Source organism: Callorhinus ursinus, unplaced genomic scaffold (genome assembly GCF_003265705.2).
Source record: "Callorhinus ursinus isolate GAN/ISIS: 27379988/994484 unplaced genomic scaffold, GSC_fseal_2.0 scaffold1, whole genome shotgun sequence".
Classification (NCBI taxonomy): domain Eukaryota; kingdom Metazoa; phylum Chordata; class Mammalia; order Carnivora; family Otariidae; genus Callorhinus; species Callorhinus ursinus.
In genome coordinates this window covers 121082401-121105484 of record NW_027397063.1, presented here as the reverse complement: position 1 = coordinate 121105484, position 23084 = coordinate 121082401, and the positions used below count along the sequence as shown (strand labels likewise).

The 23084-nt window shown below is 42.6% G+C and overlaps 1 protein-coding gene across 1 annotated transcript in view; it reads left to right on the top strand.

The window, feature by feature from the left end:
• COL6A5 (collagen type VI alpha 5 chain) overlaps positions 1-23084 on the top strand; it is a 159194-nt gene that overhangs the window by 79036 nt on the left and 57074 nt on the right. The window contains exons 8-23 of the mRNA XM_073883726.1: positions 3471-4046; positions 5774-6114; positions 6224-6305; positions 8251-8393; positions 8976-9068; positions 10658-10711; positions 12538-12609; positions 12949-12975; positions 13084-13128; positions 13216-13269; positions 15147-15209; positions 15870-15935; positions 16392-16445; positions 20124-20159; positions 20652-20714; positions 22168-22230. Of these exons, the coding sequence (XP_073739827.1) occupies positions 3471-4046; positions 5774-6114; positions 6224-6305; positions 8251-8393; positions 8976-9068; positions 10658-10711; positions 12538-12609; positions 12949-12975; positions 13084-13128; positions 13216-13269; positions 15147-15209; positions 15870-15935; positions 16392-16445; positions 20124-20159; positions 20652-20714; positions 22168-22230 (1832 nt within the window). The remainder of the gene's footprint in view (positions 1-3470; positions 4047-5773; positions 6115-6223; positions 6306-8250; positions 8394-8975; positions 9069-10657; positions 10712-12537; positions 12610-12948; positions 12976-13083; positions 13129-13215; positions 13270-15146; positions 15210-15869; positions 15936-16391; positions 16446-20123; positions 20160-20651; positions 20715-22167; positions 22231-23084) is intronic.

The following is a 23084-nucleotide window of genomic DNA, read 5'->3' as shown; positions in this document are numbered from 1 at the left end:
TTGTTGGATAGACGCTTTAAGTAGGATATAGTGTCCTTCCTCATCTCTTATTACAGTCTTTGGTTTAAAATCTAATTTGTCTGATATAAGGATTGCCACCCCAGCTTTCTTTTGGTGTCCATTAGCATGGTAAATAGTTTTCCACCCCCTCACTTTCAATGTGGGGGTGTCTTTGGGTCTAAAATGAGTCTCTTGCAGACAGCATATCGATGGGTCTTGTTGTTTAATCCACTCTGATAGCCTGTGTCTTTTGATTGGGGCATTTAGCCCATTTATATTCAGGGTAACTATTGAAAGATATGAATTTAGTTCCATTGTATTGCCTGTAAGGTGACTGTTGCTGCATATCGTCTGTGTTCCTTTCTGGTCTATGTTGCTTTTAGGCTCTCTCTTTGCTTAGAGGACCTCTTTCTATATTTCTTGGAGGACTGTTTTGTGTTTGCAAATTCCTTTAGTTTTTGTTTGTCCTGGAAGCTTTTTACCTCTCCTTCTATTTTCAATGACAGCCTAGCTGGCTGTAGTATTCTTGGCTGCATATTTTTCTTGTTTAGTGCTCTGAAGATATCATGCCAGTCCTTTCTGGCCTGCCAGGTCTCTGTGGATACGTCTGTTGCCAATCTAATGTTTCTACCATTGTAGGTTACAGATCTCTTCTCCCGAGCTGCTTTCAGGATTTTCTCTTTGTCTCTGAGACTTGTAAGTTTTACTATTAGATGTCGGGATGTTGACCTATTTTTATTGATTTTGAGAGGGGTTCTCTGTGTCTCCTGGATTTTGATGCCTGTTTCCTTCCCCAAATTAGGGAAGTTCTCTGCTATAATTTGCTCCAATATACCTTCTGCCCCTCTCTTTCTTCTTCTGGGATCCCAATTACTCTAATGTTGTTTTGTCTTATGGTATTGCTTATCTCTTGAATTCTGCCCTCGGGATCTAGTAGTTATTTATCTCTCTTTTTCTCAGCCTCTTTATTTTCCATCCTTTGGTCTTCTATATTGCTGATTCTCTCTTCTGCCTCATTTATCCTAGCAGTTAGTGCCCCCATTTTTGATTGCACCTCATTAATAGCCTTTTTGATTTTGACTTGGTTAGATTTTAGTTCTTTTATTTTCCAGAAAGCGTTTCTCTAATAACTCCCATGCTTTTTTCAAGCCCAGCTTGTATCTTTAAAATCATGATTCTGTACTCTAGGTCCGACATCGTACTAATGTATTGAGTAGGTTCCTGGCAGACAGTACTACCTCTTGTTCTTTTTGTTGTGGTGATTTTTTCCATCTTGTCTATTTGTCCAGAGGAGAATAGGTGAATGAGAGAACAAAATGCTAACAGGGCAACAACGTCCCCAGAAAATATACTCTAAACAAATCAGAGAAGACCTGAAACCAGGCGACAAGAAAGGGAAAGAAAGAAAAAAGAAAAAGGAAAAAAAAAGATAAAGATAAAAGCAAACAAAAACAGAATAAAAAAAAAAACAGAATATGATCAAATATGATCAGGCTGGTGCATAGATCAGTGCCACACACTAGATTTTGGGTGTCTTTTTGTCTGTTAGAAGAAAGTGCCTCCCAAAATTTTAAAGAAAGAAAAACTTATATATGTACAAAAATAAGGGTTGATACAATGAAGGGATGGAATATGACTGTAAAATGAAAATTATAAAAAATTTTATAAAAGGAATTGGTAAGAAGTTGTTTGAAAACAGAAAGAAGAGGATTTAAAAAAAAAGTAAAAAAAAGGGGAGAGAATGTGATCAGGCAGGAGACTAGAACAAAGCCATACACTAGAGATTTAGGGTATATTTTGATCTGTTAGAAGAAACTGTATCTCAAAATTTAAAGAGAGAACAAGTTATATATATATGCCAAAAATAAGGGTAACTACTATGAAGGGATAGAATATGACTCTAAAAATGAAAAATAAAAATGTTTTTTAAAAAAGGGATTGATAAGATGTTGGTTGAAAAGGGAAAAAGAAAAATTCAAAAAAAATTTTTTTAATTAGAATAAGAAAAAAAAGAAAACTAAAAAAATTAACTTTGAAAGACTAAAGAATCATGGTAAAAAAGCCATGAATTCTATGTGCAGTATTCTCCTAGTGCTGGAGTTCTGCCGTTCTCATTGATTGGTAAACTTGGTCTTGACTGGCAGTTCTTGCTGATCTTCTGGGGGAGGGGCCTATTGCTGTGGTTCCCAAATGTCTTTGCTGGAGGTGGAATTGCCCCAACCTTGCTGGGTCCGGGCTAAGTAATCTGCTCGGGTTTGCTCTCAGGAGCTTTTTTTCCCTGCAAGCTTTCCGTACAGCTTTGGAGGATGAGAGTGAAAATGGCGGCCTCCTAATCTCCGCCCAGAGGATCTGAGAACTTGGGGCCCCACTCCTCAGTGCGCCCCCAGAGAAAAGCAGTCAATCACTCCCATCTCCCCAGTCTCTGGCCGCACTCCGTGCTCACCCAGCCTGTGACCGAGCGTTTCTATCTCTGGCACCCAACTTGGTGTGGAGTCTCCAAACCCAGCAGATCCCTGTGGTGCACTCCCATGCCGCTCCTCCCAGGGGAGGAAGGGGAGTCTTCCCAGATCTGCCGCTTGTTGGGTCCCTGCTTCCAGAAAGTGGTCACTTTTCTGTTCAGAGAGTTTTTGCTATTCTTTTCTTCAATCTCCTGTTGAGTTTGTAGGTGTTCAGAATGGCTTGATCCCTATTCAGCTGAATTCCTGAGACCAGACGAAATCCAGGTCTCCTACTTCTCTGTCATCTTGCTCCGCCCTCCTCCCATTACATTTTAATATTTGGATTATGATATTATAAAAAGCTGCAGTAGAAAAAAATACTGGATTTAAAGATAAAAAGAATGAGGCAGTCCAGGCACCCGCTCCACTGTATAGCAATTGTATATTCTTAGGCAAGTTACTTAACCTCTGAATTCCATTTCTGTATCTATAAAATTAGATTAATTCCTCATAATATGGTCATGAATATTAAGTTATTGTATGCCAAAAACATTTTTAAAATGGTAATTCTCAACACAAATGGTAGTATTAATAGTAACAGGAATACTAACCATAGTACAGGGGTACCATTACCTTGACTTGGGTGAACCTTCCAATTTGGGTGTGTCAAAGGGATTTCTAGCCTTTGCAATTACTTTTTTTTTTTTTCATCCAACAAGAAGCCATAACTTTATTAATGATTGCAATTACTTTTTAATGAACATATTCAAACTATTCAAACTTCTTTCTCTAAGCAACTTTCAGTGTCTTTTCAAATGAATCACATAAATATTAAAATTTGAAACAAAGTCTATTATCTTTCTCCTTCACACTATTTCTCCTTGAGGGCCAATCGGTGATTCTCTCTTCTGTTAACTTATCTCAATTTGCTACTAATGTGGGGATTTAGTAAAGCAATTGAAGAATTCGAGGAAGGGGAAAATTTAGAATAATTCATGAGGAAAATAATTGTTTTGTTTTTCCAAACTGCAGGGTGTGACATTCAAGAAGCCGATGTGGTTTTCTTTTGTGATGGCTCTGACATGGTCTCCCACTCACAGTTTGTTACCATGACAACTTTCGTGTCAGACTTAATTGATAATTTTAACATTCAGAACCAGAGAATAAAAATCGGGTTGGCTCAATTTGGGAGTGGCTTCCAAAAAATTATCGAGTTGAAAATCTCTCTGACTCTACCGGAGTTGAAGACTCAAATTCAAACCATCACCAAGAGCAAGGGGTTTCCGCGAATTGACCAGGCCCTTAAAAAAGTGAAAGTCATGTTCGATCCGTCTTCTGGTGGGAGAAGAAACGCTGGTGTCCCTCAAACTTTGGTTGTTATCACACCCAGGGATCCCCCCTATGATGTGGCAGATAAAGTGAAAATACTGAGAAACCTCGGAATTTGTGTCCTGGTTTGGGGCATAGGGGATGTTCATAAGGAGCAACTTCTGCCGATAACAGGAAATTCTGAAAAAATAATCACCCTCCAAGACTTTAATAAATTAATGAATGTGGATGTGAAAAAAAGAATGGTTCGTGAAATCTGCCAGAGCTGCGGGAAAACCAGTAAGTGCTCCCCTTGGTCTTTTTTGTTTTTGATTTAATTGCCACCTTCCTGGGGCTTCATTTCCCCAAGGTATCCTGGGGGCTGGCTCTAGTTGAACATATTTTTCGAATAGGGTGCAGCGAGAATAGACCTCTCCTCTGTTTCCAGGAAGCTTGGGATCAGCCAGCCTTGCTCAGAGACGAGGAAAAGGGTGCAGAGGCTGGAGGAAGTCCTGGGTTGTGTCCTCTGGTCAGCCCTGTCCCCTCACTGCAAGCCAGCCTTTGTGCCCCTCTTACCACTGAGAGTCAGTCTCCTATTTCTGCTCCCTCCACTTGTGGCAGGCCGAGAATAATGCCTTGTGTCCAGTGGGAAGTAAGTAAAACAGACACTGGCTGGTTGGCAGCTTTACTAAGTTTTTTAAACCATCTTGTAAGGGACTTGGTGTTCCTGTGTGTGTCTCTGTGTGTTTGTCTGTTTGAGCCTATGTGTGGGCATATTTTCTTCTTCTTTTAATGATGGCATTTGTATAATCATAATATAGTAAAGATTTGAATTTGTCCTTAGTGATTATTTGATTCCCAGAGGTCACAAACACCAATGGCTGCAAAGGCCAGGAGGGTAAAGTAAGTGAGTCAAGAGGGCAGGGAAGGAAGGAAACGAAGGGATAACAATGAGCCATCTGATGGTGAGGCCAAAATTCACTCCAGCTGAGAGTCACTGTGTAGGACTCAGGTTCTGTACATTTGGGCTAGGAGTTGAGAGGAGAGTACCTCAGGATATAACATTTTGTGGAATCTGTACAACATGCAGAAATTCCTTGGCGTGCTTCTGTTCCTAGAGTTATGGCTGAAACCACTTCTTTCACAAAATGGGTTGGTCTTTCCAAGCTCTCCAGATCTTCTACACCCCATTTGGGATGCTCGGCCGGAAGCAGATTACAGTGGCGGAAAAGGCTCTGGCACCGGAATCCGAAAGCCAGGGTTCTTGCTCTGGTGCAGTAGCAGCAACCTCCAGGAATCATGATTTCCTCACGTGTAAAATGAGCAACTGGGCTGGGTCAGAAGTGACCAAATGGCGACTTGCAGCTGAGTTGTGTTAGTCCTGTCTGCTGTTGACAAATTGTTAAAATTAGTTGACAGCTTTTACAAACTGAAGGTTTCACATGAAAAATAGAAGATTTCAGGCTTTCCTTGGAAAAATCAGGCAATCTGACCACACTGGGCCCCTTCTCCCGCATGGTTACTCTCAGTGGGAGTTGAGCAGTGAACAGATGGGTTGTTGTTCTCCATTCATTCTCTTTGCTTGCTCCCTGTCCATCTAACTCCTTTACATTATCCACCTGGCCTTCATAGCCATTTGTGTTTGTGACCTCTGGATTAAATAATCTTTAAGGATATTTCAAATATTTAATATGTTATGATTATATGAATCATAATATGTCATCATTAAAAGAAGAAAATATGCATGTGCGCACATGCACACACATTCACACACACAGCCAGCCACTGAAAATGAGGCTAAACCATGATTGGAACTTGAAATAGCTATTGGAACTTGAAATATTTGAAAGAGGAGAGAGGAAATACCTGTGCTGATCAAGCAGCCAGTATCTTCCTTCTTGAACACTGGATACTAGGGACCCTCCAGCCCTGGGCCATGCCATGACTGCTCTTCTTTTTTCTGCCTGGTCAGCTCTTCCTTGCTCCTGTCTACTCATTAATCTGGCCTCATTTCCCTTGGTCTCCAGATTGCTTTATGGACATAGTGGTCGGGTTTGACATTTCCACTCACCTGCTGGGGCAGCCGCTGTTCCATGGCCACCCCCGGCTGAAATCCTACCTCCCAGGCATCTTAGAGGACATCACCTCCATCAGGAGGGTCAGCTGTGGAGCAGGCACAGAGGTGCAAGTGAATGTGGCCTTCAAGGTGAACAATGACCAAGAATTCCCTGCCAAGTTCCAAATCTACCGGAAAGCAATATTTGACAGCCTGCTGCAAGTCACTGTCAATGGCCCAACACATCTGAATGCACAGTTCCTGCAGTCGCTGGGGGATACATTTAAGGATAGATCTAAATCCCAAGGACAGGTACTCATATCACATTCAATCTCTCATCTCCACATTCTTTCATTTCTTCCTCCCCAATTATATATTTCATTTTCACATCATTCCATCCTCTGCTTTTCTCTTCCTCTAGGTGCTACTCATCTTTTCAGATGGTCTTGGGGGTGAAAGCGAGATAATGCTTGAAGATCAATCGACCAGGCTCAGAGAAGCAGGTACTGAGTTGCAAATTTAAGTGGTGAAGCATAGAATATGCTAACAAGTCCCTTCTTACTCAGGTGTTGTAGATCTTGGGGTCTGTCTGGCCACTGGTAGCAGATGCTGTTGATGCCTCCCCAAACCCTGTTGACGCCTCCCCAAACCCTGTTGACCAGCCTGTACACTCATCCCCCAAATGCCACAAATGCCATGGCCAGGTACTTATACCTGTGCCCTTCTACAGTCATGTGTCCTTGACTGACCTGAACCATTACCTTGGAGTGGGGGTGGGTTTATACCATGTCCCACCTGGAAATGGAAGGGGATAAAATAAAAATAAATAAATAAATAAATAAATAAATAAATAAATAAATAAATAAAATAAAATAATTGATATAGGGATAAAAAGCCTAGCACCCATGCCTCAAGCGGGTCAACTCTGATATAGTTTACAACCCGGAGTCCGTTATGAATCATACCAAGTTGAAGATTTTACTGAGACACATTCTTGCTTACAACTTTCCCCTCCCTTTCCTCCACCTCTTTCTCCCTCAATAAACCACGTACACACAAATTCCTCTCTTAGATTCTGCTTCCAGGGCTCCTGACCTAGGACACTCCCTACTGTTTCTGATTATTCATGTGAAAGATAGCCACACAGATCTTGAAAAACACTTCTTAGTATATATATATATATATATATCCCCAATCTATGTCATAGTTTCAGACTGAACTGGGAGCTAAATGCAGAAGTTGAGAGTCTTATACAGTGACATGAGGCTCCAGTGATTGTCAGATGCGGTGCATTATTTGAGACTTCCTGGGTATAGACTCACACTGGCTTCTGGGGTTTAATGTCCACGAGCAACCTCCCTAGAGGCCACAAAATTTCCTGCTTGATTGCTGGGTTGTATCATTCTCCTTTCCCACTGTTCTGGGCACATCACATTCCTCAGTGCAGCCTCTGGTTCTTTACAGGGTCTGGCTCCGCTCCCCACTCTGGCCTTCCCTCACTCCCCACACAGCATCTTAGGCACACAGAGCCACCCCCTTCTTCCTCCAGCACGCTTCACACCTCAGTCCCCCAGGCCTCCATTCCTGGCATACACTTTTCTTCTACCTAGAACTCTCCCCATCTCAGCTCCTCCCCAGTTCTTCTCCACCTTCTGTCTCTGGTTCTCTGCCTTGGCCAGCTTCCATTCATCCTTCAGGATCAGCGTAGACGTCAGTTCTTCCCAGAAACTTTCTACGACTTTCTAAGGCTAAGCTGGGAGCTTTTCCTTTAGGCTTTCAAAGCACCCTGCCATTCCCTCTCAGGACATTTACCACTACTCGGAGCAGCCATCTGATTGCTGTCCACCTTTTCCATTGGACTGGACAGAATGTGCCTGTCCTATTCATCTTGTGTCCCTGGTATAATGATTAATACATAATAGGCTTCTAATAAGCCAAGATTTGCTTAATGAAAGTTGGGTAGAGTAAATGGGCTAATGAGTGAATTAATGCGTGAGTGAATGAATGAATGAATGAAGTCCTGGCTATGGCCAGGTGTTCACCCTGGGCTTTCCTCAGGCTCATAGGGCCTGGGCACCCAGGGGTGTTTGGCCATGGAGATGACTTTGAGAACGATTATTAATTTACATCGAGAAAAATTCAGAAAACCTCTGAAGATGAACAACGCCCTTTCTTAAAAATTGCTTTCAAATACCCAAGAATTGAATCAAAACTTGGTGGTGAAGCATTAAACAGTTTTCTGCTAGTGTTTTTCTGTCGGGTTTGAAGCCTGAACAAGCAAGTAAGCCTGTTGGGTTCTTCATACATCAAGAGTCCTACTTCTTCTTATGTTTCCTTTTCCCTTTTCTGGTTCTCTGAACATCACTCATCGAGTAGAAATATGATGGGCTTTCCTTCTCTTTCATGTGCAACCCCTTTGGTTTTGAATCTCTTATGTTTACTGATTAGGACTTGATGCTCTGCTGGTGGTGTCCCTAAACACGACTGCCCACGATGAGTTTTCCAGCTTTGAGTTTGGAAAGGGATTTGATTACAGAACTCACCTGACCATTGGCACGAGAGAAGTGGGCAAGATGCTGTCACAGTACCTGGTGAGCTGTGGAGCAGAAATGCAGTTATTCAAAAGGCCATCGGAATGAAATTGGAGTTTTGATGAGTATTTCTAGAGACTGCCTTACTTGCCCCACTAAATGAAGTGCATGGTCTTTAGTAGATGAAAAAGTATGAAAGACTAGAGCAGTGTATTTTTATTTTTGTGTGTCCGTCCCTCCTTTATCATCTCACCAAATGAATGTATGGGGAATGAAAAAAACAACCAGCCCCTAGTCACACAGAAAAGCTCCCAGCAGTTTATACTGCAGAAATCCCCAGAAAACAAGAGTCTGTCAAGGAGGAGCCAACTAGTCTTGTGCAGACTTAGCCTGCGGCCGTCCGTGTGGCAGGTGCCCTTTCTATAGACAGGTCATTTCCTGGGAGAGGGAATGATGCGTCTCAGTTGCTAGCTCGGTGCCCTGTCTTCAGTATTAAGTCAAAGAGCACCTCTGATCCTCTGCAACCCCTCCCCCAAAGAGAGAGGATGGTCGTGTAGGTGGTGCGTTATGATCTATATGAATACGGTTCTTAGGCCGTGAAGTTCCTGACCATTGTTGCTCACTCAAGTTTGCTTTTTCCAGGGAAACATTGCAGAGAAGACTTGCTGCTGCACATTTTGCAAGTGTTCAGGGCCTCCAGGTTCTCATGGATCCCGAGGACTACAAGCCACGAAGGTGCCATTCAGTTGTGAAACTATTTTACCCAGTGTGCCTTGATTTGGTGGGTGGGACTGAGGCCAAGTAGTGCACTTTGCAGCTTTCACTTGATGCTGATGTAATTGCTTTGGGCATTTATTCCATGCGATTTCTGTGGTATAGGACCCAGTTCAGAAGGACTCACTTTTGATACTGCCGTTAAGAATGAATCCCATTTTTCTTACATATCGTTCGTGACGTCGCTCCTTGGCTTTGCAATTTATACTTTCACACCTGCTTTAAACAGTTTGAAGAGTGCAAGAGGTGTTAGAAACAGTGGCGAAGGTTGTATTTCCTCAGTCATGAATGAAATTGAACCTCAAGAAGAGCAAAGCATTGCAGATTAATAGCCCTTTAAAAATGAATTCTAGAAGATCAGTTACACAACAACAGCTTAAATAAATATGTCATGGTGTCTTCATTAATGGAATGCTCTAAGGTGCTGAGGCTGAATGAACTACAGGTACATATAACAGCATGAATAAGTTTTACAAACACAGTAATGGCAAAAACAAAGAAACAAAACAAAACGCAGAAGCATACATAGAGTATGATTCCATTTATAAAAGGTTTGAAAGGAGGCAAAACTAACTTATGTCTAGGGGTGAATAATTCAGTAATAAAGTATAAAAAAGGCAAGAAAGTATTGTCATAAAAGCCAGGAGTGTGCTCCCTGGGGTGGGGGTGGGGGTGGGAGTGACTGGCATTGGGAGGGCAGCGGGCTGCATCTGGGTGCCAGTGATGTCCTATTTCTTGGCCTGGCTGGTGGCTACATGGATGTTCACTTTATAATAATTAAGCTGTGACTTTATATTTCATTTATTTTATGTACTTTTTCAAATGCATTTTAGATATCATAATTAAAAGGAGTCGTCTTCTCTTTTTTTTTTTTTTTTTTGATTTTAGAGAGCAAATGTAATACTTGCTCATGAGTTCTGCATTGTGCATCCTTGTGGGTACATGATCTTGGCCTTTTTACCGAGTTACGATGTTTTGTTTAGCACAGTTTCCTCTCTCCTCACTTTGCTCTGGTCAGTATTAGAGTTACATTCCAAGAGCACAGCTCCCAGGTGTACTAAGCAGACAGGCAGGACCTGTGTTACACGGTGAGGAAAGCAAACCTCTGATTAAACCTTTGCCACCAATAAGCCACAAGGCAGTTAAACCACACGTGGCAGAGGGAGAAGTGATCGCAATTGAAATGTATGTAACCTCCTTGTTGGGAGAAGTGCTTTTTCTTCCTTTAGCTCTCAGAAAAGCAAAAGGAAATAAAATGATCTCTGGAAATGTGATCGATTTGCCTTCTAGAAGAGTTGTAGGGGCCACAGCTGCCCACCATGCAGCCCCTCAGGCACAGGATCTGCCCCGACGCCCTGAGCTGCAAAGTGGGCTCCGCAGGTCAGCCTCTGGTAGGAGTCAGGGGTTGTCAGACTCTTCCCAGACTCAAAGCCACCCCTGTAAACGCTGCCACCAAGTTGAAGGGAGGGACTTGTCTACAATGCCTAACGATTTCACAAGTTCAGATTGAAGAAAGCTGGCTGAAATGTATTTTCTCTCTATCCTCCCAGGGTTCTCCAGGTCTGAAAGGCAGCAGAGGACACTGGGGAGAGGACGGAGACCCTGTAAGTTTTTCTGACCTTCCTACCCCCAACACAAGCAATGATTTTCTTTTGCATGGACAGCTTTATGTTCCTACAGAAAGGGTTTTGTTTATATGGGGGGTTTTGGTGGTTTTGAAAGCAGATTGCTTCCCCCCCCCCTTTTTTTTTGGTCTGGATCGTAAGCACTCACCAAATCCACTTTTCAGGGAAGGAGGGAGCAGGCTCACCCACATGTTGCCTGGCATGTTTTTATCAGTGGCAGGGAGCGGGGCATGGTCCTGTCTCCCCTACGCAGGGCAAAGTAGGACTAGATACTAGTGAGAAGCTATCTTTGGACCTGGAGCTCAGTGCTTAGTACATGGAAAGGCATGACTTCATGGTTCCATGCAACACAGAGGTTTTCTAATCTCAGTCTTTGATCCTAAAACCAGAACTCTCCTTTGGTTCATTAATCGAATTATGAGAATAGATTTGAAGGAACTGAAACACTTGCGTGGCTCTGTTTGGGGTGGGGAAAGTTCAGGAAGCATCCAGCATGCATCTCCATCCCCTTAGAATCAAGCTAGCTCTCCGTCTGGGCAGCAATATTTAAAATAAAATTAAATCTGGGCAGGTATAATTAAAAGCATAGGTTTGGTCAGGCAGCCAAGGGCTGACCTAGACAAGAAAACTTAGCAACACACTTAACTTCTTGACTCTCAGTCTCCTGCTCTATAAACTGATATATTCCTCTAAGGCTCTAGTGCTGACCTAGTTTACAAAATGACCACTGAGGAGAATGCTCTAACCCACCCACCACATACCTGCAGAGGGGTCTTGGAGCCCACCCAGGTAGCATGGAGGTCCTTGAGCGTGGCTGTCTGGCCATGAGCCCACATCTGGCTAACAGTCCAGTCAACAGGAAGTCAAAATGTTTCAGCATCTCTCAGCAACATGTGGCCATGAGCAAGGCCTCCTGTTTTCCTGGGAATAATCTTCAGAATAAAGAAAGCAAAGCAGGAGGAAAGAAAATCCCTTCTCCCCTCCGCTACCAGGAAGGAAAGAATCAAGCTCATTGCTAAACAATTATTTATCCCAACAGCAAACCCTAAGCACCCATTCTGCACCCAGATCTGACTGAGCCAGGCACAAGGGACATAATTGGGTAAAGAGACAGTGAGGGGTTCCTGCCCTCAAGGAGCCCCACATTCCTTTTCTCTGGAGATTCATTTTACTCTAGCATTTACCTGTGTTTAAATATTTCCTGGGAGAAACAGGATTGATGGGAGACACACACATCATTGACCTTGAGCACTCTTCCCCCAGTGGATGGTTTGACTTTGGGGCTCTTTCACCTGGTGCTCACCTTTCTGTGAGCACTAGCACTTCCCATCCTTGAGTTCTTGTAGTAGTGGCCTGTCCCATCAATGGCTTCTACTCAGCTCTCGTCCTCTGGGACCAGCTTGCTTCAGTACCATCAGCAGTGCTGGCTTTTCCAGGGCAGCACTGGGACCTTGGGTACTGTGCCAGGGCCAGCAGGTATTACTGGAGTATTTGAAAGGTGGCTGGAAGGGGAAGCGTCTTCCAAAACTTTGGTTGTGCTGCCTAATGAGGACAGTGAAGCAACTGGGCTCATCCTGCATCTCTGTGAGATCTTGGGTCTGTAAGGAAGCCCCCAAAGTTGACGGGGAAGGCATTTGGATAGAGGGGAAAACCAGAGTTAAACGAATGCATTTGTGGAAGGCTGTGCTTTGTGTGGGGCTCAGAGTGCTCCTGTGCTCTAGCTTCAGTCGTAAAAAGCAAACAAACTGCTCGCAACTTCTGGCAAAAGAGTCACTTTGGATACCTGTTTGGTTGCTTTTTCTTAGGGAAGACGAGGAGAAATTGGACCCCCAGGAGATAAAGGGATTACTGGATGTCCAGGGGAGCAAGGTCAAAAGGTAAGGCTCTGCTGGAAATGTGATTTTGAATTCCCTACAACATGCTGTGTCTCTCTTCCTTCCCTCCCTCCTTTTCTCTCTCCCACCACCCCCCTTTGCCATTCTCCAGTTACATGTCAGTGTCCTCACCTGTGGACTAATTCTGCTTAGAAATCTCAATGAGTTCAGAGCATTCATTCAATCCATCTATCATCCCTTTGTGGTTAGAGAGCCAGAAGCAATTAAAGGAACACACAATCACCTTCTTAAGGGAGGCAACACCTTCTTGCTCCAACAGCCTGTGAATCCACCTGCTGTCTGTCTTTGACATGTCAGTGAGAGAGATTTCATCTTTTACAGGGAGCCAAAGGATTTTCTGGACGTAAGGTACTGTAGTGTCTTCTCAGTCCAATTTGATTTCCCGATGGGATGAGTTTCCCAAAAAGCATGTGGCAGAGCCCTCCTCTGACCTGATTGCGCTCCGTTGTCCCTTAGGGAGAGCAAGGAGAGGATGGGATTGACGGGCTGGATGGGGAAGAGGTAAGCCATCTTTCAGGTTACCATAACATTGTCACGAGGTTGTATTTCTCTTTAAATGGGAATTTTGTTTTCCTTGACTTCTTTTAGGGCTTTCGTGGATTTCCTGGGGAAAAGGGAGAAAAAGGTGATCCAGGATCTCAGGTAACACTTTCAATACATCAAAGAAGGAGAATTTGGTAAGAGAGACAGTCTTAACTGCTGTGTAGCAGTGCTTAGTGGGGAAACACTGACAGCCGACTTGACCACAAAATGAAGTTCTGTTACTACTGAGTAGATGCTACAGTCCCGTTTGGGAATTTTCAAGAATTCCAGTGAGAAGGAATCGAGGCATGCAAGGTTCTTCTATGGGCATATTCCTCAGAAGTCTGAAAATGAATGTTTTTGCCTGTCAGTGGCTTCCATGTTCTCTTTATTGCATCAGAAAAAAAAAAAAAAAACCCAACATAAAAAGCAAGGGAAAAATACAGAATTATTTTGGAGACCTTGCTATAGCAAATCACAGTGAAACATTTTTTACCTTAAATTTGTTTCAATACTTATTAATATGTCCCTACTTAGTACCAAGCAGCTCAGTTTTTATGTTCTGATCCATTTATTTATCCAATATTTTGAATACCTGGCATGTGCCAAGCACTGAGTTAAGTGCTAAAGATTCAGAGATGAACGACACTGTCCTTGTCCTCAAGGATCCCTGGCCGTAGAAAGACAGATATATTAATAGCTAATGACAGTGCAGAATGCGATTGAGGCCATGTTGTAGGCAGCTACATGAGAGTCCAGAGAAGGGCACCTAACTCACCAGGGCAGGGAGCAAGTCCAGGAAGTCTTCCTAGAAGAAATGGTCCCTGAGCTGAAGATGATAGGCATTAGCAAGACATGGAGGAAGGGATTCCAGACAGAGGGAACAGCACAAGCAAAGACATGCAGGCTTGGGGGCACTGCAAGTTGAGCATTAGAGCTCAGGTAGAGGGAGGTGAGGCTCTAGAGGTGGTGGGAAGAGGTTGGGAAGGCACTGGTGGGCCATGTGGAGGAGTTAGGCTCTTAACCATTAAGCAATCGTGAGTCTTTGAATGATTTTAAGTACGGGGACCACAATTGAATTTGAATGTCAGAAATATTACTTGGCAGTAGTATGGAGGATGTGTCATATGATACATAGATACAAGGCAAAGATGAGAGGATCTAGAATAATTGAGGTGAGAAGTGATGAAGGCTTCAAGTAAAGCAACGTCGGTGAGAACAGACACAAGACTTACGAAGAACCTAGCAGGGCCCGGGCTGGAATGAGCAGCTAGAGCGCAGGATTTAAGAAAGTGCTCATTCTCAGAATTATGCAAAGTGTGTCTCCCTAAATTTTGCACCCTGAGGTAACTTGCTTCTCTTACTCTAGTTCTGGCTCTGGGACATAAGGTCTCTAGATGTAGGTGATCAGAGAAGCAGGAAATGAGTAGTCAGTCAAAATGCCTTCAAGGACCCTGGTTTGGACAAGCTGAATTGGGAACACTTGAGTTTGAGGTGACAAGTGGAACATTCCTGTGAAGGTTTCCAGTGGGCAATTTAATTATAACTGTCAGAAGTTCCTAGACCGGCTGCGATGTCCAATACACTACTACTAATATATGACAATTTAAATTCAAATTAGTGAACATGAAAAATTCTGCTCTTCAGTTGTCCTAACCACATTTCATGTGCTCAGTAGCTACCTATGGCTAATGGCTACCATGTTGGACAATGCAAATATAGAGCATTTCTATTACTGCAGAAAGTTCTGTCAGATGGGCTATGCTAAATCATGAGAGTTTTCCCATTGCTCAGCCTCACCATAGGTAATCCTGACTATAGGCTTAAAACTGCACTGAGTACTGCTTGAGAAGTCTGAGGAAACTGGCTGGGAGAGAGGAACATGGATCATTTCATCTGATTGGTTTTCTTGCCCCCAAAACACACACTTGACATTTTAACACCATTATAAAACCCTCATACAAGCTAACTCAGAAATTTATTTTCTTTTTTTCCAGGGCAGCCCAGGTTCCAGAGGCCCCCCTGGGGGATATGGGGAGAAGGGCTTTCCAGGAGATCCTGTAAGTTACTTGGGTCTAGTTGACTCTGAATTGTGTAGTTGCTCCAAGTTCCTCTCTCCTTTCCCATGTGTCTCCCATTAACCTATAGGCAAAGGCTTGTCTTGGGAGTCGGCGTAGTAGGTGTTGACTGAGACTTAACTGCTTGGGAAAAAAATCTGTGTGCATCTGATCTTCGCTGATTATATTGGAAATTTGGAGCTGGGAAATGTTCCATCCTAATCACCCTTAGTGTTATGTTGAGACTTTCAAGTTCCTTTTGGGGAGAAATTTCCATAATTTTGCTTATTGGGCTTCTAATCTTACAGATTCCATATTTGCAAACTTGATTAAAAAGGAATCTTATTGCATCTCTAAGCATGTTTGGACTAGTGCATCACTGAAGCTGCCAATACAGAGAAGAGAAAATCATCATGGTGTCTGCAGGTGGTCTTTAGCAAACACTCTTATCGCTTCATTTGTCACCAAACCCTCTTCAAACTTGGGGATATATTATTGTCATTTTTTCAAAAATCTATCAGTTGCAAATATGGTGAATTTTCTCTTACCCTTCCTTACTTAACCCAAATTAGCTTACTACTTGAATATTGTACCATGGTATTTGGGAAAAAAAAAAAAGCTGATATTTCTTTGTTCTAAAATACTTTTTAAATCTTCCTCTAGGGTTATCCAGGACAAAACAGTAACATCAAAGGACAAAAGGGCTCCAAAGGAGAACAAGGAAGACAAGTAATTGGATCTATTTTACAGACATAGAATCTATAGACCTATTTTACATATGTATGAATGACTAATTCTGTTACTGAGCTGAGACTTTCATCAAGTCTAAATTAATTACTTAGTAAAATATGTAACCCTTCTATAATTGAATAACACCCCTAAGTTCATATGTAGAAGAGCCTTATTTCCTGAAAACAAGACACATCTGTAGTAGGTTACACTTCCATGGGTAAAATTATTAAGTTTCTGGCAGGTGATATTATATGGGGAAACTGCTAGTTAGCAGTGCATGTTGCTATACCATTTTCCTCTTTAATAGATACAGACCCAATAGTGTTAATATGCAGAAAGATTCTAGCATGATACATTTGTTCTGCTGTTTTAATAGTGCATGAGGTTTTTATGCTGATGTAGTTATTCAGAATCTTGTGCCTTACAATCTTAGGGAAACAATTGTATTTCTAGGGTAGAACTGGACAGAAAGGGACACCAGGCAATCCCAATTCCAGAGGAAGTAGGGTAAGTATTTCCGTGAACGTTTATTTTCTGTCCTTATCACCTGAAGGTGCCACAGAAGCATTCACAATATTTGCCACTGCAGAGTTGGCTGGTCCAGGGCTGATACATTGGTACTATTGTCATTTGGGGCCAGATGATGTGAGGGGCTATCATGTGCTTTTATAGGATGTTTCAGAGCATCCCTGTTCTCTACCCACTAGATGTCAGTAGCTCACTCCCCCCAAGTTGTGATAGACAAAAATGTCTGCAGATTTTGCCAAATGTCTGGGATGAGGGTAGTGGGGAATGGGGGGGGGGGCGGGCAAAATCACTCCTTCTTGAGAACCTCTGTGACAGTCTGCCTTCCTCTTTCCACCTTCCAGAAGCTTTTGAATGTCTTTGGAGAGTCAGTGCCTTTAACATGAAAGCCCTCCTCCAGCAGCTTAGCATCTTTGAGCTTCTATAAGAAAAGTGGGTAAACATACTCTCTTTCTCTTCAAGTGTTGCCAATGGGAAAGAAGAGTTACAGATAAGTTTCTCCTGAATGAACCAAACCACTGGTGACTAGGGCCAAGCCTGTGGCAACCTTGAGACCCTAGGACAACTTTATAGCATCTCATGTGATATGAAGCCTAAAACAGGGATATTAGATTTTCCCTTCTTTTTAAGGAACAACCAAGAAAATCACTTTTCTTTTTGTGGACTACTGAAGTGAGAGGTGACATTTCCAATGTGTTAGAAACCCTTTTATTGGGTGCCTGGGTGGCTCAGTTGGTTAAGCGTCTGCCTTTGGCTCAGGTGGTGATCCTGGGGTTCTGGGATCGGGCTCCCTGCTCAGAGGGGAGCCTGCTTCTCCCTCTGCCTCTGCCTCCCCTCCTCCGTCTCCCATGAATAAATAAATAAAATCTTAAAAAAAAAAACCCTTTATCATGCACTCAGAATGGAGATTATAAAAAGACAATAATGCACAGCGCCCTAGATTTATTTGGCCCCGAGCTTTATTCAAGAGGGAACTGAAAATACTTGGCTTGCTTTTCTATTACAGATTTGGAGTCTTCTCATCACTTTGAAGGCTGTGGCTGATTGCCTTTCTCTCTGGAATAGATAGTAGAGAAATGTGTTTTAATTCCTCTTGCCTTTGTTTATCTTAAATCATAGTTCTTAAGGGATAAGATCTATGGTCAGATGGCTTAGGTGTCCCGGTGCTTCTGGTAAAAATTCTTTGGGACTTTGCCCTCTCTCCACACAAGAGAATTAAAATTAACTGGAGGAAGCAGCAGAGCAGCAAGATGCCCCAAATGCAATGAATTTTAAAGATAAATAGGTATTTTTGTTGGTTTAAGAGAAAATACTCTTAGTTTGAGAGAGCTTTGTAACTGCCACCATCAATCAAGCACTTTTTGAAAAGAGCTGCTAGGGGTGGGGTTGGGGATTACTACTTGGACAAACCAGCCAATGACTTTAAGTCAGTTCAGAGACAGGAGGCTCTCAGCCTCCCTCTCCCATCTTCATCCACATCCCTGCCCAGCTCCTACCTTGGTAACCAGTTTTCTCCTGAATTGAACAAGGCATTGTGAATATAAAATAGCATCAAGCTTTTCTACCTCTTCCCCCACCTTTCCAGTGAAGGCCAGAATTCTCTCTGAGGGTCAGAGGATCTTAAGTAGGTGACAGGTTCTAAGAACACAAGCAAACGTGTAAGACACTGCCTCCTCTGTGGACAGAATTCCAACTTAGGCAAGTTAATTGTACCAGCTGTTGCCAAAACAGTGGAGTGATGTACTGAGAACCAGAGGACCTGAAATGACATTCCAGGCCCCTTGGTTTTAGCCTACCACACACAAATGCTTATAAATAATAGCACTTATACTTCTGTAGCATTTATTTTGTGCCAGGTCCTGATCAGATCACTTTCAAATATTAAATCCTCATAACAAACCTAATAGGTAGATACTGTTATTATATCCATTTTACAGATGAGAATACTCAAGGACCCTTGGGCAACTTGCCCAGGATCAGGATAGGTAGCAAGTGGCAGAACTGGGGTTTGGACCCAGACCATCTCACTCCAGAGTCTGGGGTCCTAACCTCCCGGCTAAGACTTATTGCACAATTGCTCTGTGCCACACAGGCTTTAAGGGGCAGTGTCGAGCTCAAGAGTGCCTGACTTCTAAAGACACATCCCTAAACATTGTGCAGTATTGTCTGATGTGGAATAAATGTTCTTTTACCCTTTTTAATGGAATTATGACATCGCAGGATAACAGTGGCCTCAACTTCTGTTTGCCATTTCTTCTCTACTTTCATATGTCAAGAGCTCTATAGTCACATCAAGGTACAAAGAGCTGACAAGGTACAATGGATAACTTCTCCCAAAGGGCATTTGCATTTTGAAAGGAGAGTCCCTGAGTGGGGGGCAGAACCCCAGTGGAGGAATTCCTGTCATCAGCCAACCTGGTGGAGATGATACTTGGTCAGGTAGTTCACTCGAAGGAACTCTAGAAGGTAGGCAGTTGAGAGAAAACCGATTCTCAAATAATTTCCATGGCTACCTTTCTGAATGCATGAATAGAATTATTTTATTTTATTTTATTGTTATTTTTCGATGTTTTATTTTTTAATTTAAATTCAATTAGCCAACATTTAGTACATCCTTAATGTCAGATGTAGTGTTCAATAATTCATAGAATTTTTTTTTAAAGTCCTTAGGAGGGCATGTGACGTAATGAGCACTCGGTATTATATCAGACTGATGAAGCACTGACCTCTACCTCTGAAACTAATAATACATTATATGTTAGTTAATTGAATTTAAATAAAACTTTTTAAAAATAAAGTCTTTGTCTTGTACCTAAAGTAATCATAGTTGTTTATCACAATACAAAGTAAATTGATGGTTGAGATATTCCACAGCTCGCTCAAAGGGGCAGGGGCGAGGGGGGCTTGAGGGTACAGATTTTATTGTTGCTGTTTAGACGGAAAGAAGTTAGGATCTGAGATCTGAATCATCTGCCTTGATCACAGTCTGGAAAGGACGGGGTGTGGCAAAACAGCCACTAGGGGGAGAGCCTGAGCTGGCAACATGGAAATCACCTCTGGTTAAGTGCAGGCAGATTTCTGGCTTCAGAGATCAGCCCCTTTCTCAGATGAGTGTGGCAGTGCCATTGGACCACCACATAGTTGAGCAGACCCCATCAGCCATTTCCTTCTTGTAGAATTCCATGGAAACAAACCTCAGTGGGCCCATGTGAAGCACTGAATCTCACAATTTTTACTCTCCCTAAGATACTTTCAGGGCCTCGGACAGAGAGATGGAGAGGACACAGCTTGTTCTCACATAGGAAGCCTCTGATTAGCAGAAAGTACTTTGTGGACTTGCTGAAGAGGGAAAGATAGAAGACAGGTTCTTCAGAATGATTTGGTTCTCCAAACAGCCTCCCGAATAGTTGTCAGAGGCTGTTAGACTGGAGCTGGATCTGTAACGACTTTCAGATTGGCTTTCAATCAATCCCCCAAATGTTAGTCTATAATGAAGTGCCCAGTGTGAAAACTTGTCTTTGGAAAGTGCCTTGGGGAAGCCATTTCTGTGAACTACTCATTACTTATGTCTGTCAGGGAATGAAACAGGCTGGTTTGCCTCTAAAGAATCCTCCATCTGGATACATACACAACACTAACACTTTGCCTTTTCTGTTCCAGGGAAGGGAAGGCCGAAGGGGGCCCCCAGGTGTCTCGGTAAGTACCCTTTACTTCCTGCCTTCCATGGTAGACGGTTCCAAGGAGATTTCTTATATGCGGATGGCCCTGGGAATGAATGAGCATTTGACAAGGACGTTGTAGGAAGTGCAGAGCACTAGACATGGCCCCACTGATGCGGGGAAACACAAGGGTCCATCAGTTCAGCTGCCAGGAACTGGACAGGCCTGACCTAAGGCAGAACCCCCTTCACAGACATGTCCTAGACAAGAGGACTTGCTGTCCATTTGACTGCTTTTCACCCACACCGGGAGTCGACTGCACGAGAGTGAAATTCTTTACTAGAGTCAGAAATGATCTTGTGTTCATTTTTTAGTATGGAAATGAATAAAATCCTAGACCAAGTAAGGGGTGAGCCAAGATTCAGTCAAAATAGTACCAATGTACTATATATTATAGTACTAGATAGTATAAAGAGATAATCTATATGGAAACTGGAGAAAGTGTTAACACTGAAAACTCGTTTATCAGGGGGAGCCGGGAAATCCTGGACCTCAAGGTACCCAGGGAGCTGACGGATTACAAGGCCCACAGGTGTGTTGAAGAATTTTGTAAATATTGATATATAATGCTGAGTTATCCTGATGGGAAGTCGGTGGGTAGTTCTGTATAAACATAAATAACTGAGAAATGTTTAATCTGCTCTCGCCTTTCTCCTTGGACCATGTTTCTGGAATTCTACATGGAAGAGTGATTTTTCTCCATCAAACCTTCTCCTATTTTGAATAGAGGAAATGGATGCTCTTGTGCTCACCACTATTGTATCAGCTCGTTAGTAATAATGAGTTATTAAAACCTTAATATTATTAGTAATGAATATAAGGATCAACAAATTGGTTTTCCTTATTAACTGAAGCCCTGCACACAGATCCCATGAAGGAAAGTTAGGAATTGGAAACTATTACTCAACTCATCTAAAACTGATTCACAGGGGGTGAGTGTGCTTTTAGAATATTATTGATGGGGCTTTACATGAGCCATTTTTTTCTTGGTCATATCATTACTGATATGAGCGTCGGAGTCAGGACATCTCTGTCTCTCATGTTGGAAAGATGCTGGGGTCATCCCTAGGTAATGGTTTTGTAATACACAAGTATTTAGTTACCTTATGAAGCCCCCTATAAGCCAGAACTTGTCTGGAAGGTGTGCATAGACCTAAGACCTTCTCAAGAGTTCATTTTTCTTCTAGGAAGTTTCAGATGATTCACACTAAGGTAGAATTTGGTATTCTCTTGAGGATTCCGGGGTCCCTGAACCAAGCCACCAGCTAGCAAATCCTTTAGACTGAGTAACCATGGGATCAGTCTAGATCTATCCCCAGGCTTTGTAGGGAAGGGGTGATGTTCCTCAGCTACTCTAGGGTTCCTTTGATACTTAGAGAGTGAACCAAGGCTAGTCCAGTGGGTGCAACCACCATTTGCACTGGGCAGCTGAGGCCATTTTATAGCTGGTGCTTTGGTAGTGGGAAAATTTATCAGCACCTCTAGTTTTTTCTTCTATGTAAAAGATCTGTATGTGTATTGTATGGTAAATATAGTATATATACATGTATTTGTTGGTAAGTATAGTAGAAAATATGCTTAAATTCCTCTGCTAAAATGTCCTTTTGTGTGAACTTGAAACGACTTTGCTCTCTATTTTACACATTGATGATGAGGACTCTGGCCCAGGTAACCTGCCCCAACAAAGGAATCCATCTGACTGCTATTTAAGTCTTCCTTCCTTCTTCTAAGGGTTTTATTTTTCCCTTTGGTCTCCTTTTCATTTCTCCCTGTCAGAGTGGGATGGTCTTAGACCCAGGCAAGAATTCCTTGATAAAATCTGTACCACTGAGTCTGGGCCTCCTCTCCATTCTTATTGTAAGATATGCTTAACCTCAGAGTTAAAAGGCTACTTGAAGGGTTGGACCAGTGCTTTTCTGTGGACGTGTTTCATAAGTACGTTTTCATTGCTTCATCGCACTGTATTTCTTTTGTTACCACAAAAGGGGTTAAATGGAATTCCTGGCAGGAAAGGAGAGAAGGGAAACGAGGGGCATAAAGGACCTCAGGTGAGTAACCCAGGAATGGTCTCCAGCAACACCATTTCCTCTTACTTCAAACACATCTTTCTATATAGTTTATTTTATATTATCTACATATAGGGTATTTTATTTTTCAATCAACTTGGGACAGACTTGGGGGGAAAAACCGGGGACAAGTTTTTAGCATAGCTCTGATTCCTTGCATGTCTCTTAAGCCCTCTCTCTCTCCTTCACTGGGTTTTGCTGGGATGGTACAAACCCATTGCCTCAGCCTGAAGAAAGCATTTGGAAGAATACAAATCCTGCTGACTTCTGGACATTTCAAATCCTAACACACTATTCTGGTTTTTCTGACTTTTAAAAATCTATCTGTGCCATGCGTCTCTCCATTGACTGTAGATATTTGAAATTGACTCTACAAAGATCCCTTGTTACCCAAATTGATTTGAATCCTCAGCTCAGCTTTGAATTCACCCTCTGAATCTATTTGGTCCCTGAGTTTCTGACAGTGGGTAATACGAGTTCGGATGGTGAGGGATTCCTATGAAAAATGTTCTGAATCTGTTCAGTTCTTCAGCTCTGATAGCAGGAGCTCAGAAGAGAAGGAATACCTGTGTTTGCCCAGTTATGGTCCCAGCATGTTCGTGGAAGATACTTTTGCCCATTTGCAGATTGGGACTGAAACACATTCTGCTTTGGACGTGCACATGGTGTAGTGCACACAAGTGGCAATGTCTCGTTCTCATAAAATCAGTACATTATAACAAATCTGTGGCATTTAGAACTAACATTTGTCATGTCAAGGGCACCTTTTCTATTTCTCAAGGCCCCACATGGACCAGTAGTATCCTTGCAGAGGAAGACTTGTGGTCCTCTAACCA